Below are 24,964 nucleotides of genomic sequence, written 5' to 3' on the forward strand. Positions count from 1 at the left end.
TGTCTCAGGTAGGGTCTTGTGTGTCTTCCCACTCCCTTTGCCTCAGACTCTGCCCCTAGAAACCATCTTGTGCTCAGGCCCTGCCCCCAACACCACCTTCCTCTCTCCTCCTCCATGAAAACCTGCCTCTTTAAAATGAGAGCCTCTGAAGATCCAAATGCTAACCCTAATTACTGGTTTTAAGTTAACTGGGGCAAACCACTAGGTGAGGAGATCCTGACTCTTGATCAGTGATGCTTTCAAGGAAAGATCTTGAGCAAAAGGGGAAAATGTAGCATTAATTAAGGAGCATTCCTCTAACCTTTGGAGTCAGGACAGGTCCGAAGGGGGTGCTCTCACACCCACCATGCATGTCAATTATCCCAAACAGGAAGATGCCTCTGCCTACTATCCAGCAGGAAGAAGAAAACTTCCCTTCAACCCCACCCCCCAGCAGCCCAGCCAATCAGAGACTGCAGTAGTTCAGCCAATGGGAAGACTCCATGCTTTGCCCCGCCCCCAGCTCTTCCAATGGATTCTTCCGTTATCACAGCCCCTCCCAACTCCTCGTTTTCCCTGTAAAAGCAAGTCCCCATTTCTTGTTCTCTGGGTTTGCCTGTGGTTTGTCCTTGTTTGCATATTCCGAATCGAAGTTCCTCCACTATTCCTGAGTAAACTCACTTTTGTTGGTGAAATAACTGGCTGTCATATTATTACAGTTGACAGAGGCTTGAGCTTAGCCTTGAGCTGCACAGGCTCTGATTGCCTTGATGCTGTTACTCTGGTTGATGTGATCAGGTTCCAGGAACTTGGTTTTATCCAGGACAGGAAGCTTCTCATCCACCCGTGGTTCTGTTATTGCCATGATTCTGCTAGAATGCTGCAGGGCATGGGGGCTGGTGGAGGTGAGGGTAGAGTCCGAGTGGCTCCCATTGCGACAGTGGCTTTCTTGTGTCACCTTAGGTGATTTTTTCAATGCTCAACTTAATATTTCTTTTAAAAATCGTTTCAGAAATGAGTGTGAGATGTGGCTTAATTTGAAAGTCTTCTCTTAACTAGTGAAACCTAATTTAATTTCTATTTTTAAAAGGAATAAAAGGGAATAAGAATGTGAAGTGGTTGAAAGGAAACTAGAGTTGGTGTGGATGCCAGGGATGCTGGATGCTCTCCCCGCACCGGGTCCTTGTTACACTGTGGGAGCCTCTTTCCTTAACCAGTTCAGTTCTCCTCCTCCCCAGCGGGAACCTGCGGCTCCGTGTCAGGCTCCAGACGCATTCCTCTGCGGAGAGGGGCCCATGGAAAGTAGCCGGCTGACAGGCACCCGTGGCCTGCAGAGATTCTGGCCACGACTACCACGCGGGGTCACTGCAAGGAGGGGTCCTAATCAGGAGGGAGGGGTCACTGCCTCCAGGGGCCGCCCCACGCGAGCCCAGTCACCCCCATAGCCGCGCTCCTCGCAGAACCCCGGCCCTCGACCCCCGGGGGAGCTCTGGGAAGGCAGCACTGGGGCTAGGGCAGCAAGCGAGCGACGGGTGGAGAGAAGCCGCCCCGCCCCGCCTCAAGTTCAAGGGGAGACCACGCCCAGCCATGCTTCCCTCTGATTGGCTGAACGAGAGAAAGGCCGGCGATGATTGGGTGGAGCGGACGCCTCTCGGCGCCCATTCTCCGCCACGGGGCGAGGGTGGACGTGACTGGTGCAGGCATCGGCCCGCCCCGCCCCGCGACGTCACTACCCGGCGTGCCGCGCGCCGCGCTTCCGCTCCGCCCGCTAATGTTTTGGCCGGTCCAAGATGGCGGTGCAAGAGTCCGCGGCTCAGCTCTCCATGACCCTGAAGGTTCAGGAGTACCCGACCCTCAAGGTGGGGTCTGCGGCCGGGGAACGCCCGCGCCTGGCCGGGCGGCCTCTGGGGGGAGGGGGAGGGGCGGGGCGAAGGCCGGGGCGCGGCATGGGGCGCCGGGCGGAGGCCGGGGGTCTGGGGGCCGGACTTCCCCGGGGCCGGGGGTCTGGGGGCTGGGCTCCCCGAGGGCCGGACTCTGGTGGCCGGGCTCCCCAGGGGCTGGGGGCCCGTCTCTCTGGGGTCCGGGGCTGGCGGCCGGGCTCCCCGGGGGCAGGGGACCTGAGGGCCGGGCGGGTGTGGCGTGTGGCTATCCATGCTCCCGCCTGCCTTCGTGACAGGGCGGGGAGCGCGTCTGCCTGGCGCCCCGCTTCTCCCTCCGGAGCCCGATTGTGGCCCCTTCGTCCTATAATACCGTGAACTGCATCAGCGACAGTCCTGGTCGTAGACAGGCTGGTGACTTTGGAGGCTGGGGTCTCAGGGCTGTGGGGTCGCGGGCGCCCAGCCAGAGTGCCCACCGTGACTGGCGGTTGGTGTCCAGCTATCCTCCCGGAAGCTCGTGTCAGACTGTGTTGATGGATGGCTTCCAGCCTCTAATTAGGGAACCTGTGAGGAGAGACCTCACGACCCAATGGGAACCCATTTGCGGGGCGTCACCAAACCTGAAATACAGCCTTTGCCACTCGGTCGCCAGTTGGGTGACCTTGGATGGTCGCTGAGGCAAGTCGACTTACGCTGGGATGAAATCGGTGTTCCCGGGAGAGGGGCCGGTGCTAGTTCTTGCCTAGTTAGTAGAGGATTCAATGGTGATTGACTACAGTGAAGCACCTGGGAATAAATTCCTTCAACGCTCAAGGTTATAACATCCCCAGGAGAGCTGCGGCCGAGCCTACGTGCGTCTGAATTCCTTTCCCGGGGGCCACGTCGCATCTCTCCTCCCGGAGGACCCAGCATCCCTGTCCACGTCAGTGGTGACAGAGGGTGGGTGCGGTGTGGCCAGGTTGCTGTGAGCTCTATGTTCACTTCCTGGGAGACCTCGGGAGGGTCCTCAACGCCTCTGAGGTTGTTTACTCCTGTCAGACGAGCGCGCCTGGGTGGGCTCAGGGTGAAGAGAGGGCTCTGGCTGTGGGAAGGTAGCTGAAGGGAAGGCAGGGAAGTGCTGCTGGCCTGAGCCAGATGCCTGTTTGCTGGACCGCAGGTGTAGGGCGTGCTGTTTTGACACTCCACTCCCGCAAGACCCTGCGGCTCATAGGCCACGATTCTCTGCTGCCCGAGGCACCCGACCAAAACAAAGGGGCGTGAGTGGGAACCGCTGACTGTGAGCTTTGGTCTCAGCCCCTGCCAGGCCTGCCGCTTGACGGACAGACAAGAAGGTTCAGAGATGAAAACTGTGGTGGTGAATGTGGGGAACACCAGACAGGCAGGATCCCTCCTGCGAGTCCTCCTCTCTCGTTTCATAATCGTGAACGGAGTCTGAGTTGCAGACTTATCAAACAGGCTTTGATTAATGTAGTTAGGCAGATACTCCTAGAGGTAAAGGATTTTGTTTTTGTTTTTGTTTTTTTTTTTTGGCTGCATTGGGTCTTCGTTGCTGCGCGTGGGCTTTCTCTAGTTGCAGCGAGTGGGGGCTACTCTTTATTGCGGTGGCTTCTCTTGTTGCACAGCACGGGCTCCAGGCACGCGGGCTCAGTAGTTGTGGCTCGCAGGCTCAGTAGTTGTGGCTCATGGACTTAGTTGCTCCGCAGCATGTGGGATCTTCCCGGACCAGGGCTCGAACCCGTGTCCCCTGGGTTGGCAGGCGGATTCTTAACCACTGCATCACCAGGGAAGTCCCAAGAAATATTACAGTATCATTTCAAGTGAGCTTGCCAAATAAAGACATTTTACTTCTTTTCTGGAATGATTTTAAAAAGTAGAATTTTTGCAAGGTACTCTCTCCGTTTTCCTTCACAGATTATTTAGATCCCACAGGATAATTCCTCTGTTCTCTTGACACGTGTGTCACTGCTGAGTTAACATTTTTATCAGGAGTAATTCCTACTGGATAATGAGGAAGTTTCACCAGGAACATGGGAAGAGCTGTTGGCTCGTGAGCTGTGCTCTTCATGGTCTGGAGGGAGTCCAGAGGCAGGGGGTGTGGGGAGAGGGGGCGGGGGGACAGGGCCGGGGGCAGGGGGTGAGGGCTGAGGGTGGGCGTTCTGGAAGGCATAGGTTGTGCTTCTCTAGTCTGAAGGCAGCTTCTCCTGCAGGGTAGCAGGGACGAGCATGCAGCGGGCAAGTCCCCTTCACACAGGATGGGGACTCCTCCCTGTTGGAGGGCTGGGCAGCCTCGTCACAGCCTCAGGGCTGGTAAGCTCTTCTGCTCTTCTCTCCTGGCAGAGTGGCCAGAGGGTGGAGCGGCCCTCAGCTGCGGCTCGCGGTGCGCTCTGACTGGGCCTTCTCCTCCCGGAGCCCCTGCTCCCCCCGGGGCGGGGTGGGATGGGGACTGGCCCAAGCCTGTGGACGTTTGGATGTGTCTTGGCGACGGGAGCTGTAGGATGCTGAGCAGCAGCCCCCGCCTCGGCCCCCAGATGCGAGGAGCACGCCTCTGGTGCCTCTAGCTTTGCCGCTTGTCCTGGGCCGGGGGCGCAGGTGGTCCCCATGAGAACCACTGGTCTGCACCTTGCTGTGGGGAACTCGTTCTTACCGCACCGGGCGTGTCCAGGCGCCTTGTGCTCCGGCCCTAGCTGGCACCTTTCCCTGCAGTGTGTTGGGTTGTGGGTCGTGCCCCTCAGGCCTCAGGGAAGGAGAAGTGGAAACTTGAGTGCATGACCCACCATCGTCAACCGGAAACCCTGTTCTAAGTATGTTTTTAGAAGTTTTTTCTCATTATAAAAGCAATTTGTGTTTATTCTCCAAATTACTTTGCTAATTATCCCATTCGTTTTTGGAGTTTTTACTTCTGTTTTTTTCCTTTGGACAGCTGAAGGAAAATCATATTTTGGAGGCCTTCTTTGTCACCGTCCAGATAGGTGGGAGTTCGCTCAGCCCAGGGGAGGGACCTGGCATTGTAGCTGGAAACCTGCTTTGGACCCTGACTCCTCCCCCTGAGCTCACCTGGGCCCACCTCTGGGAGCCTCATCCTGGCTCCCCAGCCCCTCTCCCAGCTGTCCCCTCCTCGTCACATGTGACAGGCTGGGAGTGTGGCCGTTGCTCCCAGCTGGGCCTGGAGGCAGATTCTCCTGTGTCTTTGAAAAAATCTGCTGCTTTTAATGTGGTGACGGTCTTGTAGACCAAGTACTGCCCTGCAATTTCAAATCCTGGCTTTGTACTTGTAGAGAGTTTGTGTGCCAGCTACATGCTAAAGTTATAACTTTCAGTGCGGTTTTACAAACTTGGTCTCAGCTGGGCTTGGGGGATCACGTGTTCTCAAGTTTGAGAAACGCTGGTAGCATAAAGTGTTTGGGCTTTTGAGACAAGTATCTGATTATGCTGTGTCCCAGGTGGTGGCCGTGGCTGGGGCCTAACCTCTTTTTACTTTAGGTTTTGTGATTTCCTGAGTGAGCCAGTCCCTCCCTCAGACGCTGGCCATCTCTGGTCCGCAGCTGCATGCACCATGATTGCCTTCTTCTCAGGCTGCAACCTCATCACACCTTCAGGGCAGTGTTTGTTCTCAGCTGAAAGAGCCCGCACGTGGCCTTGGCTTCCAGAGCCCCACACACCCAGAGCTCGGCTGCGTGCCCCTCTCTGAAGTGTGTGCCTGCCCCGCGCGTCCTCCTGGCTTCGCGCTCCCCTCTCTCTCACTGTCGCTGGAGGGATGTTTGACCACACAAAGGCAACCTGGTGGCGTGTCCTGTCCTTGCATCCTCTGCGCCGGGCCCTCCCAGAGAGACGTGGGTTGACGTGAGGGGTCCCTGCTCGCTGCTTGTGTTTTTAAGTATTGTTAGTGTTTTAAACAGATTTTAAGTCTGGAAAAGAAAGGGCTTTCTAATCTCCATTTCTCTGTAAGGGGTGGGCTGTTGGAGCCAGCGCTGACCCCCAGCCCTGGGCAGGTGGTGGCAGAGCTGGTGGGGGAGCCGTGTGGCTGCCACACACGCCTCGGGCCCCTGGCTTCCGGCCGGGTCTGTAACAACCATGATCACTGAGCACGTGACAACTGCGCTCTTGGAACTCTCAGAACAAACCCAGGAGAGGGGGTCCCCGATGGTGCACGACAGCGGGGCGGCCTGATGGAGAGACGGGTGAGGCCCCGTCCTGGTCACACGCTTGGTGGCAGGAGGCATTAAACGAGGGACACAGGGTTTCAGCGCACTGGTTCGGGGGTGGCCAGGGAGGCGTGTTTCGGGGAGGAGCCATGTGGGCTGAGTTTTAAGTCTTGGCAACCCTGACACGGAAGGCTCACGCTCCCACTGGAGCGAGGCAGCTTGGACGTCCCCAGAGCCCTGCAAAGAGGGCAGGGGCCACTGAGTGCCCAGCTGGCGACACGGGCCGGGGGGCGGGGCGGGAAGATGGGCCGGGAAGAGGCCTCAGGCAGGCTGAGGTGGGATGTTTGATGCTGACCTGAACCTGGCCAAACAGTTTCCGCCGGGGTAACAGTTGGTTATTTTCAGGTGTACGTTTTTTACAACCTTTTGAAAACTAGAATTATTCACTGTTTCAATCACTACTAACCAATAGTTAACAACTAAATATTGCTGAGTAGTTTGATAACTGGACTAGCGCGCAGAATGTGGCCGAGGGGAGAAAACCCCCAGCTGGGTCGATGGCCTCACTGTCCACAGAGCCAGCCTTCCCCTGCCACCACATGCAGCCCCTGGGGCCTGGCCTCGTCCCCTTTCCCATCATGACAGCGGCCTCCCTGCCCTGCCCCATCTGAGCCAGACCTCCCCCCGGCTCCCCACCCCATCCTGTGTCCCTCCCAGGTCTCTGCACATGGGAGCCAGCATCCTAGCGCTCCACCAGCTGGCTGGGCCAGGGCACTGCTGATGTGTCGTTGCCCATGTGGCCCCAGGCCACCGCCCTGAGCCGGATCCGGCCCTGTGGCCCCTGCGCTCTGGCCCTCGCCCTGGTGTTTTCTTCCTGGCTTCGGTCACCCTCTGGCGCTTTTTCTGTCAGATGCCCCCTTGGGACGCTGGTCCTCAGTGAGGGGCCGTGTCTGGGTGGTTGTTGCCCTCCCAGCGCCTGGAAGAGCTGGCCCGTGGGGGGCACTGGCGGTAGCTGTTGGCCGAGCGAGCGTCTCCTCTGTCTGGGGGGAAATCCCTTAAACATTCACATCCGGGTGTGGCAGCCTTCGGAGTTTCCTTTCTCACCCCCCCACCCCGGCCCGCACCCCTCTCTCCTTCCTTCACGGCTCAGCTGCTGGGGAGGAGTGTCTGCACCCTGCCCCTCTGTCCACTCATGGTGTGCATGCCGTGACCTTCTAGGTGACAACTGGACAGCACCCTCGGGGCACCCCCTTTGAGATGGCCACCTCCCGGTCTCATGAGCGGTCTCCAGGCTGGTTTTGCCCCATCACTCCCTGGCAGGCTTCTGGCCAGGGTCTCCAGGTGACCCCATGGTGCTGCCTGAGCCCCTGACAGCGTCTGGTGCCCGCCCCCACCTCTTACCACGTGTGCCACAGGCTGCCCTTCCTTCCCGGCGTAGGGTCCCAGGTGGCTCCCGTGACGCCACCCACGCCTGGCTCCTCGCAGGCTCACAGCCGCCCCTCATCCTCCTTGTTGGGACTGCTCGCTGCCTTGGTGACCTTGTTTGAGGACCCCCGTGTGTACCGATGACTCCCAGCTGGATCCCCTCGCCAGCACCAGAGCCTTGGACCCGGGAGCCTGTCAGACGTCCCCTCTTGGGTCTGTAAGGTGTCTCAGCATGTGGAAGTCTGAACTCGTTGTCTTACCCAACTCCTCCGCAAACCCGCTCCCCCATCTTCCTGGTCTCAGTGGGGGACAGCACTTCCATCCCATTTGGCTCAGGCTGGAACCTTGGAGCCAGCCTTGACCCCTCCGTTCTCAGAGCTCACATCCAGCCTGTCCTCACATCCTTTTCACTCTGCCACCGTGGCCTAAACCAGTCCCTCTCCGGGTTGTTGAAGGAGCCCCCAGCTGTCCCTAGCACTGCCCGTGCTTCTTCCTGGCAGCCTCCCGTCTTACTCGGGGTAAAGTCCAAGGTTGTTAGAGTGGCCCTCCAGGGCCTCATAACTTGGCCCCCTCTTCCTTCTCCCCCACGACCTCCTCCCCCACGTCGTCCTCCTCCCCCTCCCCCTCCCACCTCCTTGCCTGCCCCTCCCCCCGCCACCTCCTCCCCTCCCCCACCTCCACTCCTTTGGACACTGAGACACAGTGGCCTCCCCGCTGCTACAGGATGTGCCAACATGGGGGGCCTCAGAGTCTTTGCTCTTGTTTACTTTGTCCAGAATCCTTTCCACCAGATGTCAGTCTGGCTTATTCCCTCACCTTCCCCTGTCTCTGCTCAGGTATCACCTTCTCAGTGCGACCACCTTATTGAGACTGGGAGTCCCACCATCCCCTCTTCTGCTCTGTTTTTCTCCTTAGCTGCCACTGCCATTTGACTTAACTATGTTTTGCTTCTTTGTTTCTAACCACTGGGATTATAAGCTCTTTGGAGGGCATAGAAGAAATAACTCTTCAAATAACAGATTAATTATTAAATATTATTTTGGCAGTTCTATCCAAAGAAGATTGAAACAAGTAAATGTAACTATTAGAACGAATGAGACAGAATATGTTTATGTACCCAGAAACACAAGCAAACTAACCAGAAAATGACTGCAATTAATTAGAAAGGTCAACACAGTAACTGGGTACATGAAAAATAGACAAAAGTCAGTCACTTTTCTGCATCCCAGTAATAACCAGTAGAACATCTCCCGGGAAAATGCCAGGAAGAGTAAAACGTTAGGGTGACTGCAGCACACCAGCAGTGGGCACCAGTGGAGGTGCCATGGCTGGCAGCAGCAGAGGGTGCTGGGTTTCTGTTTGAAGATGCTAACAGTAGCTGTAAAGATACCATCTGACTTCTCTGTGTGCTTGATCAGACCTTTCTTATTTATCATGAGGGAAGCTCCAAGAAGGGTGTCTCTGCTGGACACCAGGGTCTGGTATGAAACTGCGAAAGTAACAGCCTTGTTGCAGAATTGCTGGCTTTGGTTATGTGTTGTATGGAAAAGGTGAGACAGTGTTTCCCTGGTGTTATGCATACAGTCGGCACTGGTGCCTGCTCGGGCTCTGTGTGTCGTGTTTGGTCAGTGAGCCATCCCGGGCCTGGAGACGCTCACGTGGAGGCCTGGTGCCAGGATGCCTTGTGTGCATGACGGCTAACTCAGCATTTGCAGCGTGTTCTGTTTTACCTGTACAGCCCTTGCTGAGATGGACCAGTGGCATGAAAAGATGCCTGTGAGTAACCAGCAGTCGCGGATGAGAGGACCCTGCCCCCAGGAGGGAGAATATGGAGGTGCTGACAGTGCCCTTCCCGCCTCCAGCTTTGTCAGCACTCCATGGAGTGAAAAGTCCATCTCATCACATCCCCTTAGAGGTGGACCAGCAACATGTCACTTTTCAAGAAGCCGATTTGAAAGAGGGGGTTTGAAGCACTCCTGCCCTTCATGAGCCTCCCTCAGCTGTGTGCTGTGGCCAGGGAGGTCAGCCCAGGAGAGCGTGGAGCCACTGTGATTTGTGAGACTCCCGTGCCACATGCCGGAACACGAGGCACAGCTCTCCAGGCCAGGCAGGGGCGTCTGCTGCCATTCAGGGCTCAGTCCAACACTTTACAAGATGTTGTTAGCTTTGTGATAAATATTTAGAAACCTCTTCTGAGGTTTCTTAATTGTGAAAGATAAAAGGCCTCATGCCATTGGGGAAATACTTCCTTCCTGTGCTGGTAAAAATGGCTGAAAACATTATGAGAACAAACTAAAATGCATCTCTTTGTCAGCAAATACTGTGAGAAAACCCACAGCAAACACTGGAGAAGGTTTGAAGAAATACGTACCAAAGCAAATGGCACAGTGTGGGAAGGCTGCTGTGGAGCTGGATGAGAGTACAGATGTTTCATACAGGTCTCGATTAGGGTGTTTGCCAGATTCTGTTTCAGTTATGAAAACAGGAAGGATTACTTTTTGCGAGTCACTTTTTGCGAGTCACTGAAGGGGAAAGAGGTACTGGAGGAAACATAATTTAACATTCAACTAATTAAATGGAGAAATTCTATGATCTTAAAAGCTGTAGTGAAACAAATTACCAAGGAAACATTAAGTAGATTTGGCTAATACAAATTTAATTTTTTGGTATAACCAGATAAGATAAAACCAGAATTTAAAAGCAAGTAACAAACCTTTAAAAAATCCACTAAATGTGAACCATAAAAAGCTGGTTCAAATTGATGAGAAAGCTCCAATACCCTCTTCCTTGTTGAGTATTGGGTGAGGAATACAAACAGAAAATATGTAGAAGGAAAAATGTGTTGAGTTGAACCGCATAAAATCACCCTTTTGTAAAAATGATGGCTGAATAGCGTATACCATGTAAAAAGATTAAAAAAAAAAAAAACTTCCCATAAAGAAAACCCCCAGGACATGATGGCTTCACTGGTGAATTCTATTAAATGTTTAAAAAAGAGTTAACATTGCTCCCTCACAAACAGCCAGAAAATGGAAGCGGAAGGAAGTTTCCCAGCTTGTTCTGTGAGGTCAGTTCTACCCTGATACCAAAACCAGACAAACAGTACCACAAGAAGACTACACATCAGTCCTTATGAATGAATATAGGTGCTAAAATCCTCAACAGCATGCCAGCAAACTGAATCTGACAACATATAAAAAGGATTATGTACCATGACTAAGTGGGATTTACCCCAGGAATGCAAGGTTGGTTCAACATGTAAAAGTCAATGCCATACTAATAGTATAAAGGACAAAAACCACATGATCACCTCAATAGACACAGATAAAAACACTTGACAAAATCCATCACCCTTTCATGATAAAAACACTCAACAAACTAGGAATAGGAGAGAACTTCCTCTACCTGATAAAGGGCATCTCTGAGAAAACCACAGCCAACATCATGCTTAGTGGTGAAACACCAAAAACTTTCCCCTAAGATCAGCAAAAAGACAAGGATGTCCACTCACCATTTCCATTCAGCATTGTCCTGGAGGTTCCAATTGGGCCATTTGGGCAAGAAAAATAAATAGCAGGCATTCAAATTGGAAAGGAATAAGTAAAATTCACTTTGCAGATGAAATCATCTTGTGTATGGAAAGTCCTAAGGAATACACACACACACACAACACACACACACACACAAACCTGTTAGAACTAATAATCTGGTTCGGCAAGGTTGCAGGATACAAGATCAGTTTATATAATAGAAATAATTTGTATTTCTGTATCCTAGAAATGAACAGTGAAAAGGGAAATGAAGAAAAAAGTTTTATTTACAATAACACTGATAAATTGGATTTCATTAAAGGGAAGAAGCTTGTGTTTCAAAGGTATGCTGTTAAGAAAGTGAAAAGACTACTCACAACAGAAAATATTTGCAGTTTTTTTTTTTTGCGGTATGCGGGCCTCTCACTGTTGTGGCCTCTCCCGTTGCGGAGCACAGGCTCCGGACGCGCAGGCTCAGTGGCCGTGACTCACGGTCCTAGCCGCTCCGCGGCATGTAGGATCTTCCCGGACCGGGGCACAAACCCGCATCGCCTGCATTGGCAGGCGGACTCTCAACCACTGTGCCACCGGGGAAGCCCTGCAGATCACTTTTGATAAGGATCTAGGATCCAGAATATGTAAAGAACTCTTACAGTTCAATAATATAAAGACAAATAACCAGATGTAAAAACAAGCAAATGGTTTGAGGAGACTCCTCTGAAGAAGAGATACAAATGGCTAATGAGCATAAGAGGAGATGCACGACATCATTCATCATTAGTGAAATAACGAAACCATGATGAGGCACTGCTTTTACCCATGGGAATGACTGTGATCAGAAAGATGGACAGTAACAAGTGTTGGATGAGGGTGTGGAGAAACTAAAGTCCTGATAGACTCTGAGGAATGTAAAATGGTGCAGCCACGGCGGAAAGCAGTCTGGTAGTTCTTCAGAAAGTGACACAGAGTTACCATATGGCCTAGCAGTTCCACTCCTAGATAATCTACCCAGGAGAAGTGAAAACGTGCCCATACAAAAACCTGTGCAGGAATTTATAGGCTTATTATTCATAATAGATCCAAAGTGGAAGCAACTAAAATGTCCATCAACTTATGAGTGTACAAACAAATGTGGTATTCGCATAATGGAATACTATTCAGCCATAAAAAGGAATGAAGTACATGCTACATCATGGATGAGTCTTGGAAACATTATGCTAAGTTTTAAAAAAAAAGCCAGACACAAAAGGCCACAGAATGTATGATTCCATTGATACGAAATGTCCAGAATAGGCAGGTCCATTCAAGTAGACAGTAAATTAGTGGCTGGTTGCCCGGCTATGGGGAGTAATTCTGTAGGCAGCAGGTTTCTTTTTGGGGTGATGAAAATGTTCTGGAAGTAGATGATGCTGATGGTTGCACAGCCTTGTGATGATACTAAACACCACTAAGTTGTCTACTTGAATTAAAAGGGTGAATTTTATAGTATCTGAATTATATCTCAATTAGAAATTGGTAAAATAAAAAGTGATGCAGGAGGACTTCCCTGGTGGCACAGTGCTTAAGAATCCGCCTGTCAATGCAGGGGACACGGGTTCGAGCCCTGGTCCGGGAATATCCCACATGCCACAGAGCAACTAAGCTTGTGTGCCACAACTACTGAGCCTGCACTCCAGAGCCTGCGAGCCGCAGCTACTGAAGCCCATGTGCCTAGAGCCCGTGCTCCGCAACAAGAGAAGCCACCTCAGTGAGAAGCCTGCGCACCGCCACAAAGAGTAGCCCCCGCTCGCCGCAACTAGAGAAAGCCCACACGCAGAAACGAAGACCCAATGCAGCCAAAAATAACTTACAAAAGGGGGGGGGTGGTTTAAAAAAAAAGTGGTGCAGCTTACCTTAAATTATCTTTCAAAGGGCGAAAGTTTTAGTTTTGGTAAAGACTAATTTACTGATTCCTCTTTTACAGTTAGTGCATTCTGTATACCTGCAAGAAATCTTTGCCTATTTCAAGGTTGTGAAGATTTTCTTCTATGTTTACGTCGAGGATTTTTACAGTTTCAGCTTTTATGTTTAGGTCTGTGGTCCATGTCAAGGGAATATGTGCAGATTGTATGAGGCACAGGTTGAGGTTTGTCCTTTTCCCACGTGGGGTCCAGTCCCGGCACCTCTGTTGCGGAGACAGCCGGTCTTCTCTGCCCTGAATTACCCTGTCTCTTTGGTTGGCCACACGGGCTGTGCACGTGGGTCCACCCCCCGGGTCTCCCACCCTCCTTGGTCTCCGTGCCTTCCTGGACCAGTGCTTTGAATCAGGCACCATTGCCCGTATGTCACCAAAATCATTCAGGATATATTTTTATCCAGGTAGAAAACAAATGAACCATCTCCATCATTTCTAAGTGTCTAGCAGTGCTGTATCACGCTCAGATCTCTAGGACTCTCTAAGTCAGCTTGGGCCACTCTGACAGAACGCCCCACAGCACACACTGTTCCTTCGGGTCCTGGAGGTGGAGTCCCAGAGTAGGGGCCGGCACCCCCCAGCACAGCTGCTTCCTGTTCCCGCTGGGAGCGTCCCGAGGTGTGCGCTGCTCTCCTCGTGGTTGTGACTGGCGTTTCCCCGAGTGTTTGTGGTGCTGAGCGCCTCCCACACGTGTCGGGGCCGTGTCTCTCTTCTTCGGAGAAATGTCAGTTCAAGTCCATGGCCCATTTCTCAGTTGGGTTGTCTCTCTGTCATGGAGCTGTCGGGGTTCCTTATGAAGCCTGGATAGTAACCCTTATCAGGTGTGTGGTTTGCAAACGTCTCTTCCCGTTCCCGTGTTTGCCGTTGCACTCTGATGATTGTTTCCTTTGCTTTGCAGAAGTTTTAAAGTTTAGTGTAGTCCCATTTGTTACCCTTGTTTTTATTGCCTGTGCTTTTAGGAATGTATTTTTTCTCTTGGTCTGGCTCTTTGTTGGTTTCCCACCTCACTGACATTTCTCATGTCTCTGATTTTGTTGTCTCACTGAGGACTGTCTGAGTAATTTTCCTCCCAGAAGGGGTTTGGCTGCTAAGGGGTTTGGAGCCTTGCCTATCAGAAAGCATCTCAATTTTGCCTCGTTCTCAGTGATATTTTGGCATGGTTTAGAGTCTTCAGCATTTCTGAAATTCCACCCCTTCTTTTGGCAAAAGCCCCTTGGGAAGGAGCCTGTGGAGCTGTTGGTGACAGAACAACAGGGGACAGTTGGGGAAAGGCAGGAGAGGCAAGGCCTGGGCGGCCCAGTGTCCCCGGGAAGGACATTGATTCCAGGTGCTCGTGCAGGGGGGTGGGTGGCCGAGCTCGGGGTGGGGCATGGGCAGCAGAGGGTGGGACCCGAAAGCTCAGCCCTGCAGAGCGCGTGGCCCAGCTGGCGTGGCCCCCGAGCATGTGGACCGGTGGTCTGGGGTGTGGGAGGATGGCCAGGGCCAGGAGAGGCGTGGGGCTGGTGCAGGTGCAGGGGAGGCCTCTGGGGGACGGGAGTGTCCGGAGCTGTCAGGGGCTTGGGCGGGGCAGGGTGTGGGCCACGTGCGGGGGCGGCACCCTCGCTGCCACCACCACCACCGGCCGGGCTGTGCCATGGTTCCATTCCCACACCGTGGACGTATGCCAGATCCTGAGTCGGCTTCTTTCCTCAGAAGAGAAATAAGTAAGCTTGACTATTACCTTACAGTATAAATTGTTGGGACTGGATCCTAACGGTGGACTGAGGATGAATGTGAGAGCATCACCGGCATCTTTTTTGGGTAAGAGTTAAAAGTCGGATCCCCAGCCCACGGAGCTTTCTTCGGAATCCCCCTGCCTTGGTGACGTGCACGGGTGTACCGGTGTGTGCCCAGCCCGTGCAGGCTCTCTGGCCCGGGACAGGGACTCGCGGACTCCTGGCCCATGATCGCACCTGTGCCTGTGCAGGCATGTGACTCTTTTCTCCTGTGTCCTGGTTGTTTTGATTATATTTATTGGAATAGAATTTTAACGTCTGGATGTGATAATAAAAAACAACTTAGGAGCTTTTGTTTGTTGTGCATCGTGGGATTTGTTCAACTTGTTTTCTAGTAATTCCACTTTGTTTTCTTTTATGAATTCATCGGTCCAGCTCAGATTACAAATACACAATGTGTTCACGCAGACGGCCTGCGGGACCCGGGCAGGCTGCCTCCACTCCTGGCCCCGGGTCCTGAGGGCACAGCCGGTGACCCACTTCCCAGTCGTTCTGGAACTGAGTGCTCACTATTTCAAGCAGTAAAATTAACGCCTACACTCACTTGGGCTTAACAAACAGCCTGGAAGGGAGTTTGCGGTCATCAGTGAGACCCCACCAGCCCTGACTCAGCCCACTGCGGGTGTCTCTCCCTGTCTGCGCACCATGGAGGCTGCCTGGGGAGGGCCGTCGGGTCAGGACGGTGGCGTTGGGGGGCAAACCGAAGGCAGCTGAGTACCCTGGGGCATCTTCCCCGGTGCCGGTGTCACACAATCTTGGGGTTGCTCTACGTGCCGCTCCCATTGCAGAGACCCATCCCCCCCCAGTCCTGGTCGTGGAGACCACGGGTGGTGGTTGAAGGCTGGGTTGTGCCTCCACCCTCCAGAAATCCCATCCTGTGGCAGGACACACCCTCCACAGGAGCTGGGGGGATCCTTCACCACACGTGGTTTGCTGTCTGCCATGAGCCTGGCACCGTGTTAGGTGCTGTACGCAGTGGTCACTTTCTGACCAAGTGGACACCGAAGGAGCCCCTCCGTTTTTTCTTACAGGAAGTACTGAGTCCAGAGGAGGCGGCCAGTGTGGGGGGTGGACCACAGAGACCAGGCCGGTGGCCCATGCAGGGGGACCCACGCCGCCCACCAGCAGCAGGTGGCCCCGAACATCCTTGTGAGGCCGTCTCCCGTGTCCTGCTGGGCTTGGTCTCTTAGCTCGGTTGTGCTTTGATATCCACCCCACAGCAGGTCATCAGCGAGCCCGAGTGCCAGCGGGCTGACCACCCCTTGCCGAGCCCACCCCGTCACACATGGCAGATGTGGCTCGGCTCGTGGCATTCTGCCCCTCAGACTACTGATGAGACCCAAGGCGTGAACAGGCATGTTTACGCACTGCTGAATGGGAGTGGTAGCTGATGGCAAGGACAGTGCTGGCCTTGCTGGGTCTCTGGCAAAGAGTCCTGCTGTGGTGGCCCCTCTGTGGCTGGAGCCTGGCCCTGCCCGTCTCTGCCATCACCCCAGGGTCTCTGCTGCTGGGAAGCCCAGGCTCTGAGCCAGGCCTAGGTCTCCTCCCTGCCAGGCACAGTACCTGGCACACGGCTGGTGCCTAGCAAGTGTTGGTGGAGCCAGCAGTGCCCCGGGAGTGGGTGCTTCCCTGCTGGACAGGCCTGAAGACAAAGCGCTCACAGGGCCGGTTTGTGGCAGCCATCGCAGAACTCCACGGAGACCCGCCATGTGAGCGGGGAGTGCTGGCAGGGAGTCCCTGTCTTCGGTGGGTTTCCCTAGGGGTCCCCAGGGTGCGGTGCTGGACCCTGCCTGCTGCGCTGTGATGACCGTGGGGCCGAAGGGTGTGTGAACAGCAGTTCTGCAGACTTTTCAGTGATACTTCGTGGGTTTTCTATCTTCCCGTGCTCTGGAGCGAATGGGTGTTCTTTTAATAACTCAGGGGAATGGGCGTCCTCTCATTGAGATCAGTTAAATGTGTGCCTGTGATCTCCCATGGGTGCTGATGCCGTCACTTTCCTAACCCTGAGGTGCACCTGAGGTGCTGCTTTCTGTCCGGCCTCAACCTGGTGCCCGCCAGGCTCATCAGCATCTCTGCTGCACATCGTGGGCTTCCATGTCCAATCGATTAAAGCCCCCAGTACTGCTCTCCTTTTTGGTCATTTCCTTAACTGTGTTATTCTAGATGAATTTGGTGATCTTTCTGTCTGCTGACTTATGGAGGTTTCTGGGAAGAGTGGAGGCTGCACTACATCTTAGATGTGGGTCAGGGTGCATCTCAGCCTTTGTGTCCTTGTCTAGGAACACAGGTGACCCTCGCTCACATGGGCCTTTTGTGGGCCTCGGGCAGGTTTTAGAGGAGATGCATTTTTAGAGAATGAGAAGCTGAAGCCTCTTGCCTCAAAAAGTGCCACGAAGGAGGCCCGCACATCCCACGTGGACGATGGGTGGTGCCCACCCGCCGACAGTGTGGACTAAGTGGCCTTCTGTCTTCTGCAGGTGCCCTATGAAACACTGAACAAGCGCTTCCGTGCTGCACAGAAGAACATTGACCGGGAGACGAGCCACGTCACCATGGTAGTGGCTGAGCTGGAGAAGACCCTGAGCAGCTGTCCAGCCGTGGACTCTGTGGTCAGCCTCCTGGATGGTGTGGTGGAGAAGCTCAGTGTCCTCAAGAGGAAGGTCAGTGCTGCTTCCAGGCCATGCTGCCTGCCCTGCCCCCAGGCTGCACGCACCCCATGGGCGCACCCTTCACCCAGTTGTCCTGAGAAGGGGCCGCCTCCTGGGGGAGCTGCAGTGGTGGGGGAGCTGCGGTGGAGGGGCCCCCCTCCCCTGCTGTCCGCGCTCTGGAGTCTGTCAGCTGTAAGGCCGGCTTCCCGACCCACATTGCTGTTCCTGTAGGGCCAGGTTATCCTGACTCCAGATGTCCCAGGGAGCCCAGGTGGGGGAGGCCAGGATGGGTAGTAGATTGATTTATTATTTTCACAATTTCACCTCAAAACAGCACATAGGGTATCTTGTTTCTGGGAATGGTAGGTATGCCCACTGGTAGGCCCTAAAAAGTGAGATAAGATATTTGAAAACATTTTATTCACCAGAATTGGAGAGCAGGGTGTCAGGTGGGCTAGAAGGCGAGGGACCCCTGCTGCCTAGAGAGAGCCCCCAGCAAGGGCCTCGCTGGTCAGTGACTCAGGGCCATGAGAGTTGGGGGCCTGATGGCAGGACCCAGCAGCACTACACCTCAGGTGAGGGTGCCCAGAAGTGGACTTGCCAGGAGAAGCACTGCCGCCCACCCCCTCCTTCAACCTGGTCTGAGTGGTCCCAGCGGGTGCTGCCTCCAGGCTCCAGGTAGAGTAAATGCAGTTCTCTTGAGTGGAGGATGCCTTCCATCTGAGCATCAGATTGTTCAACTACAGTAACCAGGACAGGTACACAAGACACCACGACTGCGATACAGCAGGAATAGAAAGAGATCTGCACAGACTTCAGGTACAGAAACTATCAAATACCATACTTTACTGTGCTTAAAGGATGAAAAAATAGCTTGAAAATATCTGCAGGGAATAGAAAATATGTCATTTAAAGTTAAAAAAAACCAAGTAAAAATACAAGAAGTGAAAAATAGAAAATGAAAAACTCAAATGTTTGCTTACAACAAACATTTTAACACTTAACAATCAGACCAAGCTAAAGAGAGAGTTAGTGAGCTGGAAGGTGGTTCTGAGGAAATTACCTAGAATACAGCACAGGGATGAAAAGATGAGAGCACACGAGAGGGTGAGAGATTAGGGAACAGAGCAGGGACTATGCAGTGGGCCAGAGTCCAGGAGAGGCGGGCGGGAGCAGAGATGTGCAGGGAGAATGACAGGGAGACCTAAACAGGTTAAATAAAAGTAAACGTAACTAGGATTTTCACATAGTGAGACTGAAGAAAAGAGAGACAGAAAAATCTTAAAAGCAGGTAGAGGAAAATCTGCTTGTCAAGGAGCAGCAAATATCCTGACAGCTGACTTCTTGGTGGCAGTTGGAAGCCAAACCATAGTGGAATGTGCTGGAAGGAAACAAGGGCCGACCAGAATTCTGGACCTGCTGTCCAGTGCGTAGCCACCAGCCACCTGTGCCCTAACATTTAAATGGAATAAAATCAAGAATTCACTGCTTGGGGCTTCCCTGGTGGCGCAGTGGTTGAGAGTTCGCCTGCCGATGCAGGGGACACGGGTTCATGCCCCAGTCTGGGAAGATCCCACATGCTGCGGAGCGGCTGGGCCCGTGAGCCATGGCCGCTGAGCCTGCGCGTCCGGAGCCTGTGCTCTGCAATGGGAGAGGCCACAACAGTGAGAGGCCCACGTACCGCAAAAAAAAAAAAAAAAAAAAAAAGAATTCACTGCTGGGGTTGTATGAGCCACACTTCAGGTGGTTGACAGTGGCTGCTATGTGACGCGCAGGCGTAGAACACTTCCACCTGGCTGTCTTAATTTTGAGCAAAATTGCCTTTAAGGGAAAGTATTATAAAAGAAAGTCATGTTATAATGACAAGTAGTTTCATTAACCCGGAAGCTATGACAAATTTTAAGTTCTACGCCTCTGGCAGCATAGCCCCAGCGTATGTAAAGCAGTAACATCCCTGAGGAGGTGGACAGACCCTGCCGTCCCCTCGGTAGCAGCAGCCCCGCACACTCTTGCTGCTTGTGGCCCTGGGCCCCAGCTCCCCTCTGACCTCCCTGCCTCCTGGTCCTCGGCGGTCGGGTTGGGGTGCCTGGTCTCTGCCCATCCTGAGCGCCCCCTCTGTTCGCGTGTCACAGGCGGTGGAGTCCATCCAGGCAGAGGATGAGAGCGCCAAGCTGTGCAAGCGCAGGATCGAGCACCTCAAGGAGCACAGCAGTGACCAGCCAGCAGCGGCCAGCGTGTGGAAGAGGAAGCGCATGGACCGCATGATGGTGGAGCACCTGCTGCGCTGCGGCTACTACAACACGGCTGTGAAGCTGGCGCGCCAGAGTGGCATCGAGGTGGGCGCGGGGCTGAGGGTTCCCAGGGCAACGGGCTTCCCAGTCCTTCGTGGAGGCTCCACTCGGCCATTCGTGCGTCCTGAGCTGGGAGGTCCCCTCCCACTCGTGACGGCTCTAGGGGTGCGTTGCACCTGCCGCAATGGTTTACACATGTTCCGAGGAGCTAGAGTGTGGACAGGGATCCCTCCCCGCACTGCTGCCCGCTTTCCTGCTGCCAGGTGCGTCCCGTGACCGTTCTCCTGGGGGTGACGCCTTTCTCTGGGGTCAGGCACGTTTTCCATCTGTCCGTGTGTGGTGGCCCTGGGGGTGCAGGTGTGGAAGTACTTGATACCCTAGGCTGCTGGCCGGTGGTGAAGGGGGCTGTCACCACCCCCCGCCGGGCCTCTGCAGGTCGGCCTGCGCCTTTCTCTGGCCTTCGGAGCGGTGTGGCTGGGGGCAGTGGTACCCTGGTGTCCCAAGGGCAGCCTTCACTGGGGGGCGGGGGGGCAAGGAACAGTTGCTCGGGCTGCTCAGACCAGAGTGCGTGGCCACCCGACCCTGTCTGCATCCTGTGTTGACTGGAGCCTCTGGCGGCAGAATCCGTGTGGACGGCAGTGTCTCCCTCGTCTCCACGTGGGGTCCCGTCTCAGCCTGCTCCTCTGCCACACGCTCGGGACCCACTGGTTCCGCCCCTCCTCACTCTTAAGTTCTCAGTCTGAGCACTGCTGGCCGCCTGGGGCCCACCTGCCCCCCGCTCCCCCCCCACCGCGAGTCCCATCCCCTGGCATGGCTTAAATGTCACCCGTGTGTGCGTGGCTCCCACCCTGGGTTGAGGGGCTCAGCCCTAGTGGCTCGAAACCCCAGCATGAGACCCTGCCCCCTGTCCCGGCAGGTGGCCTTGGGTCCCTGACAGCATCGTGCTGTCACCCCCACACCGGCATCTGCAGGTCCTCGCTGTGCGCCCTGGCCCCACTTCCTGCTGTGTCCATGTCCCTGTCTAGTTCCAGCCCTAGGCCTTTCCTTCGATGTGGCTGACACACTTGTGCAGTGGGGCTGGGGACGGGGGGCTCCTAACTCTTGCACCCCAGCCCCGGGCAGCTCCCTGGAGCTGCGTGTGCCGCGTGCCCAGGCTCCTGCTGTGGACAGCAGGGCCACCAGTCTAAGCTCGGTGCCCAGTGGTCCCTGGTGCCTGCTCTCCTCACCCCTCCCTCCTCTGCCCAGCACGGCCAGCTTCTGACCAACGGGCTCTCCTAGCCTCAGTGAGATTCCTGGCACAGCCTGTCCATCTGCAGTGGGCATCAGGCTTCACTGCCGCGTGCTCCCCCCAACCCCCCTGCACCTGCGAGGGTGCGGCCACGCACACCTGCGGTGGCTGGTGAGGCACGAGCTCCCCACGCCTCCTGGCCCCCAAACGTGCACCTTGTAGAGGGGAGGAGCACGAAGCCAGGTGAGATTTGGTGAAGGTGACATGTCTGCAGAAGTGCCAAGAGGGACCAGAGGGTGGCGGGGGAGGGGCTGGCGGTTCTCAGAAGAAGGTCACAGCCCGAGAAGGTTGGCATGCACCTCGTCGAGGAGACAGTCCTGGAAGGGGGTTTCCACAGGAGCCCCCAGCTTCACACAGAGCGCAGAAATCCAAGTCTCTTTCAGAAGCAGATGCAGGAGGACATCCTCTTGGCCTTGGGGTGGGTGAGGCCTCCCAGGAAGAGGCTGCAGCTGGAGCTCCTTCATATCAAGAACTTCTTTTCATCAAAGGACACCACGAGGAGGGGGAGTGTGGGCTATGCAGATGGCCAAGAAGGGAGGAACGCCCGGTGGAGTCCGCTGTGGTCCCTGCGTTAGCAGCTTCCATGCTTGCGCCTCCCGGGAGCGGACTGTGGTTGGCGCTCACTCTGGCCCACCTCCCACTGGCTAGTTTAACATCTTCACTGTGGCTCCCATAACTGAGGGTCCGAGGATGTCAGAGGACCGTCAGCAGGAAAGGAAAGACCTGGAAAGACCCGGGATGCCGGGGGGTGCAGGCAAGAGAGGCCACCTCTTGGATTTTGAGCAGAACTGGAAAAGATGGGAAATGGGAGAGAAGAAAGAGTAGAATGTCGTCTGGGGGCCTGGCCTTTGCCCAGTGGGAAGGGTTCAGGAGAAAGAAGACAGTGGAGAAATGGCCAAGGAAGCGACATGAGAAAGCAGCCCACCTCTGAAGTGAGGGCGGTGAGCAGAGAACTGGATTAGTGAGTCCTGGTTGCAGCAGCCACGGGGCACCTCGTCGTCAGAGCTCCCCTCGGGAGGGCAACGCCAGGTAGCAGCCGGGAGGAGCAGTGGCCGTGGCGCTCGGCCCGCCACACTCCCAGCCCTGTCTGACTGGGTCCTGTTCCGTAATCGGCAGTCAGGACGGGGAGGTTGGGGGCGCTTCCTGCGGGCCCAGCCGCCGTCCCTACTGAGGACGTGGGTAGAGCCGCCCTTGCGTGGCCACCCTGACCTGCCCGCTGTCTGGAGCGGCCGTGCAGGAGCTGGAAAGCTGACAGGGCATCTCCAGTGTGCCCCCCCCAACAGGAGCACACCCCGGGCCCTCTGGTCAGCTGCTCTTCTGCCCTTGACCCATTTGGTTCCACAGGAGATGCTTCAGGAGCTAGCGGTCCATGGGTGCCACCTTGTTGCCAAGTAACTGTACTCGATTATTCCTGTTAATTTTGCTGTAAGTGCCTGGTTTTCACTGCAGCATCATTAGCTATATGCATTCAGTGACTTTCTCTTGAAATAGAATAGGTGTCTCTTACTTAAAAGCTTGCACCTTAACACTGCATCCACCAGTAGGACTCTGTGTCCTTTTGCAGCACAGCTCCTGCAGGGAGCTTGACGTGGCCCTGGTGCCTGGGTACAGAAGTTCGGTGGCGAGCTCCTGGCTTGCTTTGCTGTGGCAGACCTTGGTTGAGAGAGTGTGGGCGAGAAAGCTCTCTTGTCCTGTGCTCTGCAGTGCCCAGCAGCCCATGAGGCCTGAGTGGGGACTCTGGAGACACGGGGTTCCAGGGATGTTTGTGTTGGGTGTTCCACCTGGTAACTGAGAAAACGATCTTCACTAACGTTTTCTGCTGGAGTCTGTTCCAGATGGAAGAGAAGTTTACCTTTTGAAATTTTCATTTTCTTCTAATGACCCCCCTCCTTTTGTGATGTCTGAGCATTCTTCACCTTGCCGTGTGCGACCAGGGAGGTCCTTCTCGCTGGCTGTAACCCAACCTCTTGCTGGGGGCCTTGCACTTCCTGGCACCACACAGAGCCCCCTTGACTACAGCAGGTGTGCACTTGAGTTGGTGGGTTCGTTACTGTGGGTCCCTGGCCCTACTGGGATCCTCCAGCCCAGCAGATGCAGCTGCACTTGGCCTGCCCTCCCAGATTGCCAGGCCTCAGGGATGGAGAGAAGGGAGCAGACAACGGAGGGCAGAGAGTTGCAGCCCCTAACCACCCTGCTGCCCCTTCTCAAAAATCTAAACTTTAAATCAATCTGCAGAGCAAAACACAGAAAATGAGAGTATGAACTGCTGGGTCTCCGTGGCTGCCCTGAGAGGTGATGGCGGGCAGACCTCTGCCCTTCAGGGCCCCAGGTTCTGGCAGGACCTGGGCTCTCAGGGGGCCTGGGAGCCAGCATCTAACTGGGGCGCAGGCCTGCCTGCTGTGCAGACCCAGCCCACGGAGGGGCTGCCCCGGCAGGGGGCGGGGGTGCTCCTATAAGATGAGACTGCTGGGCACCGGGTGCTGTGTGGGGCCGGCCTTAGGCGGGTCCGGGGTCCCGTTCTCTGAGCCGGTGCTTCCTTCCCTGCAGGACTTAGTGAACATCGAGATGTTCCTGACAGCCAAAGAGGTGGAGGAGTCCCTGGAGAGGCGAGAAACGGCCACCTGCCTGGCCTGGTGCCACGACAACAAGTCCCGGCTGCGCAAGATGAAGGTGTGCGGGGCTGCGCCTGGGCCGGGCTCCTGGGGGCGGGGCTGCGCCTGGGCGGGGCTCCTGGAGGGGCGGGGCTACACCTGACAGGGCTCTTGGAGGGGGCAGGACGCGCCTGGACAGAGCTTGCAGGGTGGGGAGGCAGCTTTGCCACCTGCAGTAGAGCCGAAGTGCTTTCACCTGTTGGTTCAGAGTTCTGGGGTTCTGATTCATAGTGGAGGGTTATTGGGTTTGGTGTGGGTTTTGGGGTTTTATTGGGGGTGGCGTTTGGGTTTTAGGTAAAATCCCTGAAAAGTGCACCCCCTCTACATTATGGTTTGGACAGAAGTTCTGAGCATGAGGTTCTGAAGGCACGAGGTGTTGACCGGGCTTGCGCTGCGCGTGGCCGCTGCGGGGGGTTGGCGCCGGGTCGGCCCCCACACACGTGTGGAAGCCAGTGGGAGCGGGTGCCCGCCTGCCAGGGTGCAGAGTTCCAGGCTGGGATATTCTCCAATACAGCCTTTCTTGAGACCCACAAGCAGCTTAAAAAATAGGCACTTAAACATAAATTGCAGAATTTAAACATGCTTACCGAAAAGTGTCATTTGCCTTAGGGCTTGCAGAAATGCTTGATTGTATTAACCTTTCCTGCCTCTGTCAGAAAAACTTTGTCTTCTGTGTCCTAAACTGAGTGCCTCTAACCCCGCCCCGTTGAGCTTGTCGTGTGCACATAGTCACCAGCCAAGGGTGACACTCTCTGCCACTCAGGGCCGCCAAAGCGAGCACGACGCGAAGACGGGACGGAAAAGTAGAGTGGCCAGTGGCTCCCCTAAAGAGAGTGAGGATCTTGGTATGGAAACCATAAAAGGAAAGCCAGAATTGGTATGTAACCCGCGCCCGCTCTCCTGCTCCACCCCCACGGCTGTGCGCTCGGTGGGGACCAGGGCAGAAGGAAAATAGGCCTCCGGTCGCGACAGGCGGTTTCTGCAAGCCCTGTTCCCTCCCAGAGAACACCGCTGCTTGGCCAGGGCACACCACGTGGGCCGGGTCAAAGCGGGGGCCTTGCAGCTACCAGGGGGTGGGCTGGCAGGGACCGAATCCACGGATGGCACATTGCTGTGACCTCGCCATGTAACTTGAAGGAGCATAAGTAGTCATCCAGAAGCGCACTTGGAGGACAACCTGACGACACCGGAACGTGCTCAGTACAAAATAGCGTCTGAACACAAGTCAGCACGCAGTCACTGTACAGTTCGTACATGTGTGGGCACACATGAGCTCCCGCACTAGATCACACTCGCAGGCCAGGGAGGGGAGGGAGCTGGGGTGGGGGGTCACGGGTGCCCGTGCCAAATGCCAGGGATCCCTCAGATCAGTGATGAGATTCTAGACGAGAAAAGAAACTCTGA

At 55.1% G+C, this 24,964-nt stretch overlaps 1 protein-coding gene across 3 annotated transcripts in view; it reads left to right on the forward strand.

The window, feature by feature from the left end:
- Positions 1–1,769: 1,769 nt before the first annotated feature.
- The window catches only part of MAEA (macrophage erythroblast attacher, E3 ubiquitin ligase), a gene marked incomplete at its 5' end in the record, with an annotated part of 30,991 nt that continues 7,796 nt past the window's right edge, over positions 1,770–24,964 (forward strand). The window contains 4 exons of one of the 3 annotated variants that reach the window (XM_079716458.1): positions 1,770–1,838; positions 17,160–17,342; positions 19,463–19,666; positions 23,457–23,579. In XM_079716458.1, coding sequence (XP_079572584.1) covers positions 1,770–1,838; positions 17,160–17,342; positions 19,463–19,666; positions 23,457–23,579 — 579 coding nt within the window. The remainder of the gene's footprint in view (positions 1,839–17,159; positions 17,343–19,462; positions 19,667–23,456; positions 23,580–24,964) is intronic. The other 2 variants (XM_079716459.1, XM_079716460.1) reach the window with 2 other exon arrangements.

This window comes from Hyperoodon ampullatus, assembly GCF_949752795.1.
Source record: "Hyperoodon ampullatus genome assembly, chromosome: 1".
NCBI classification, from domain to species: domain Eukaryota; kingdom Metazoa; phylum Chordata; class Mammalia; order Artiodactyla; family Ziphiidae; genus Hyperoodon; species Hyperoodon ampullatus.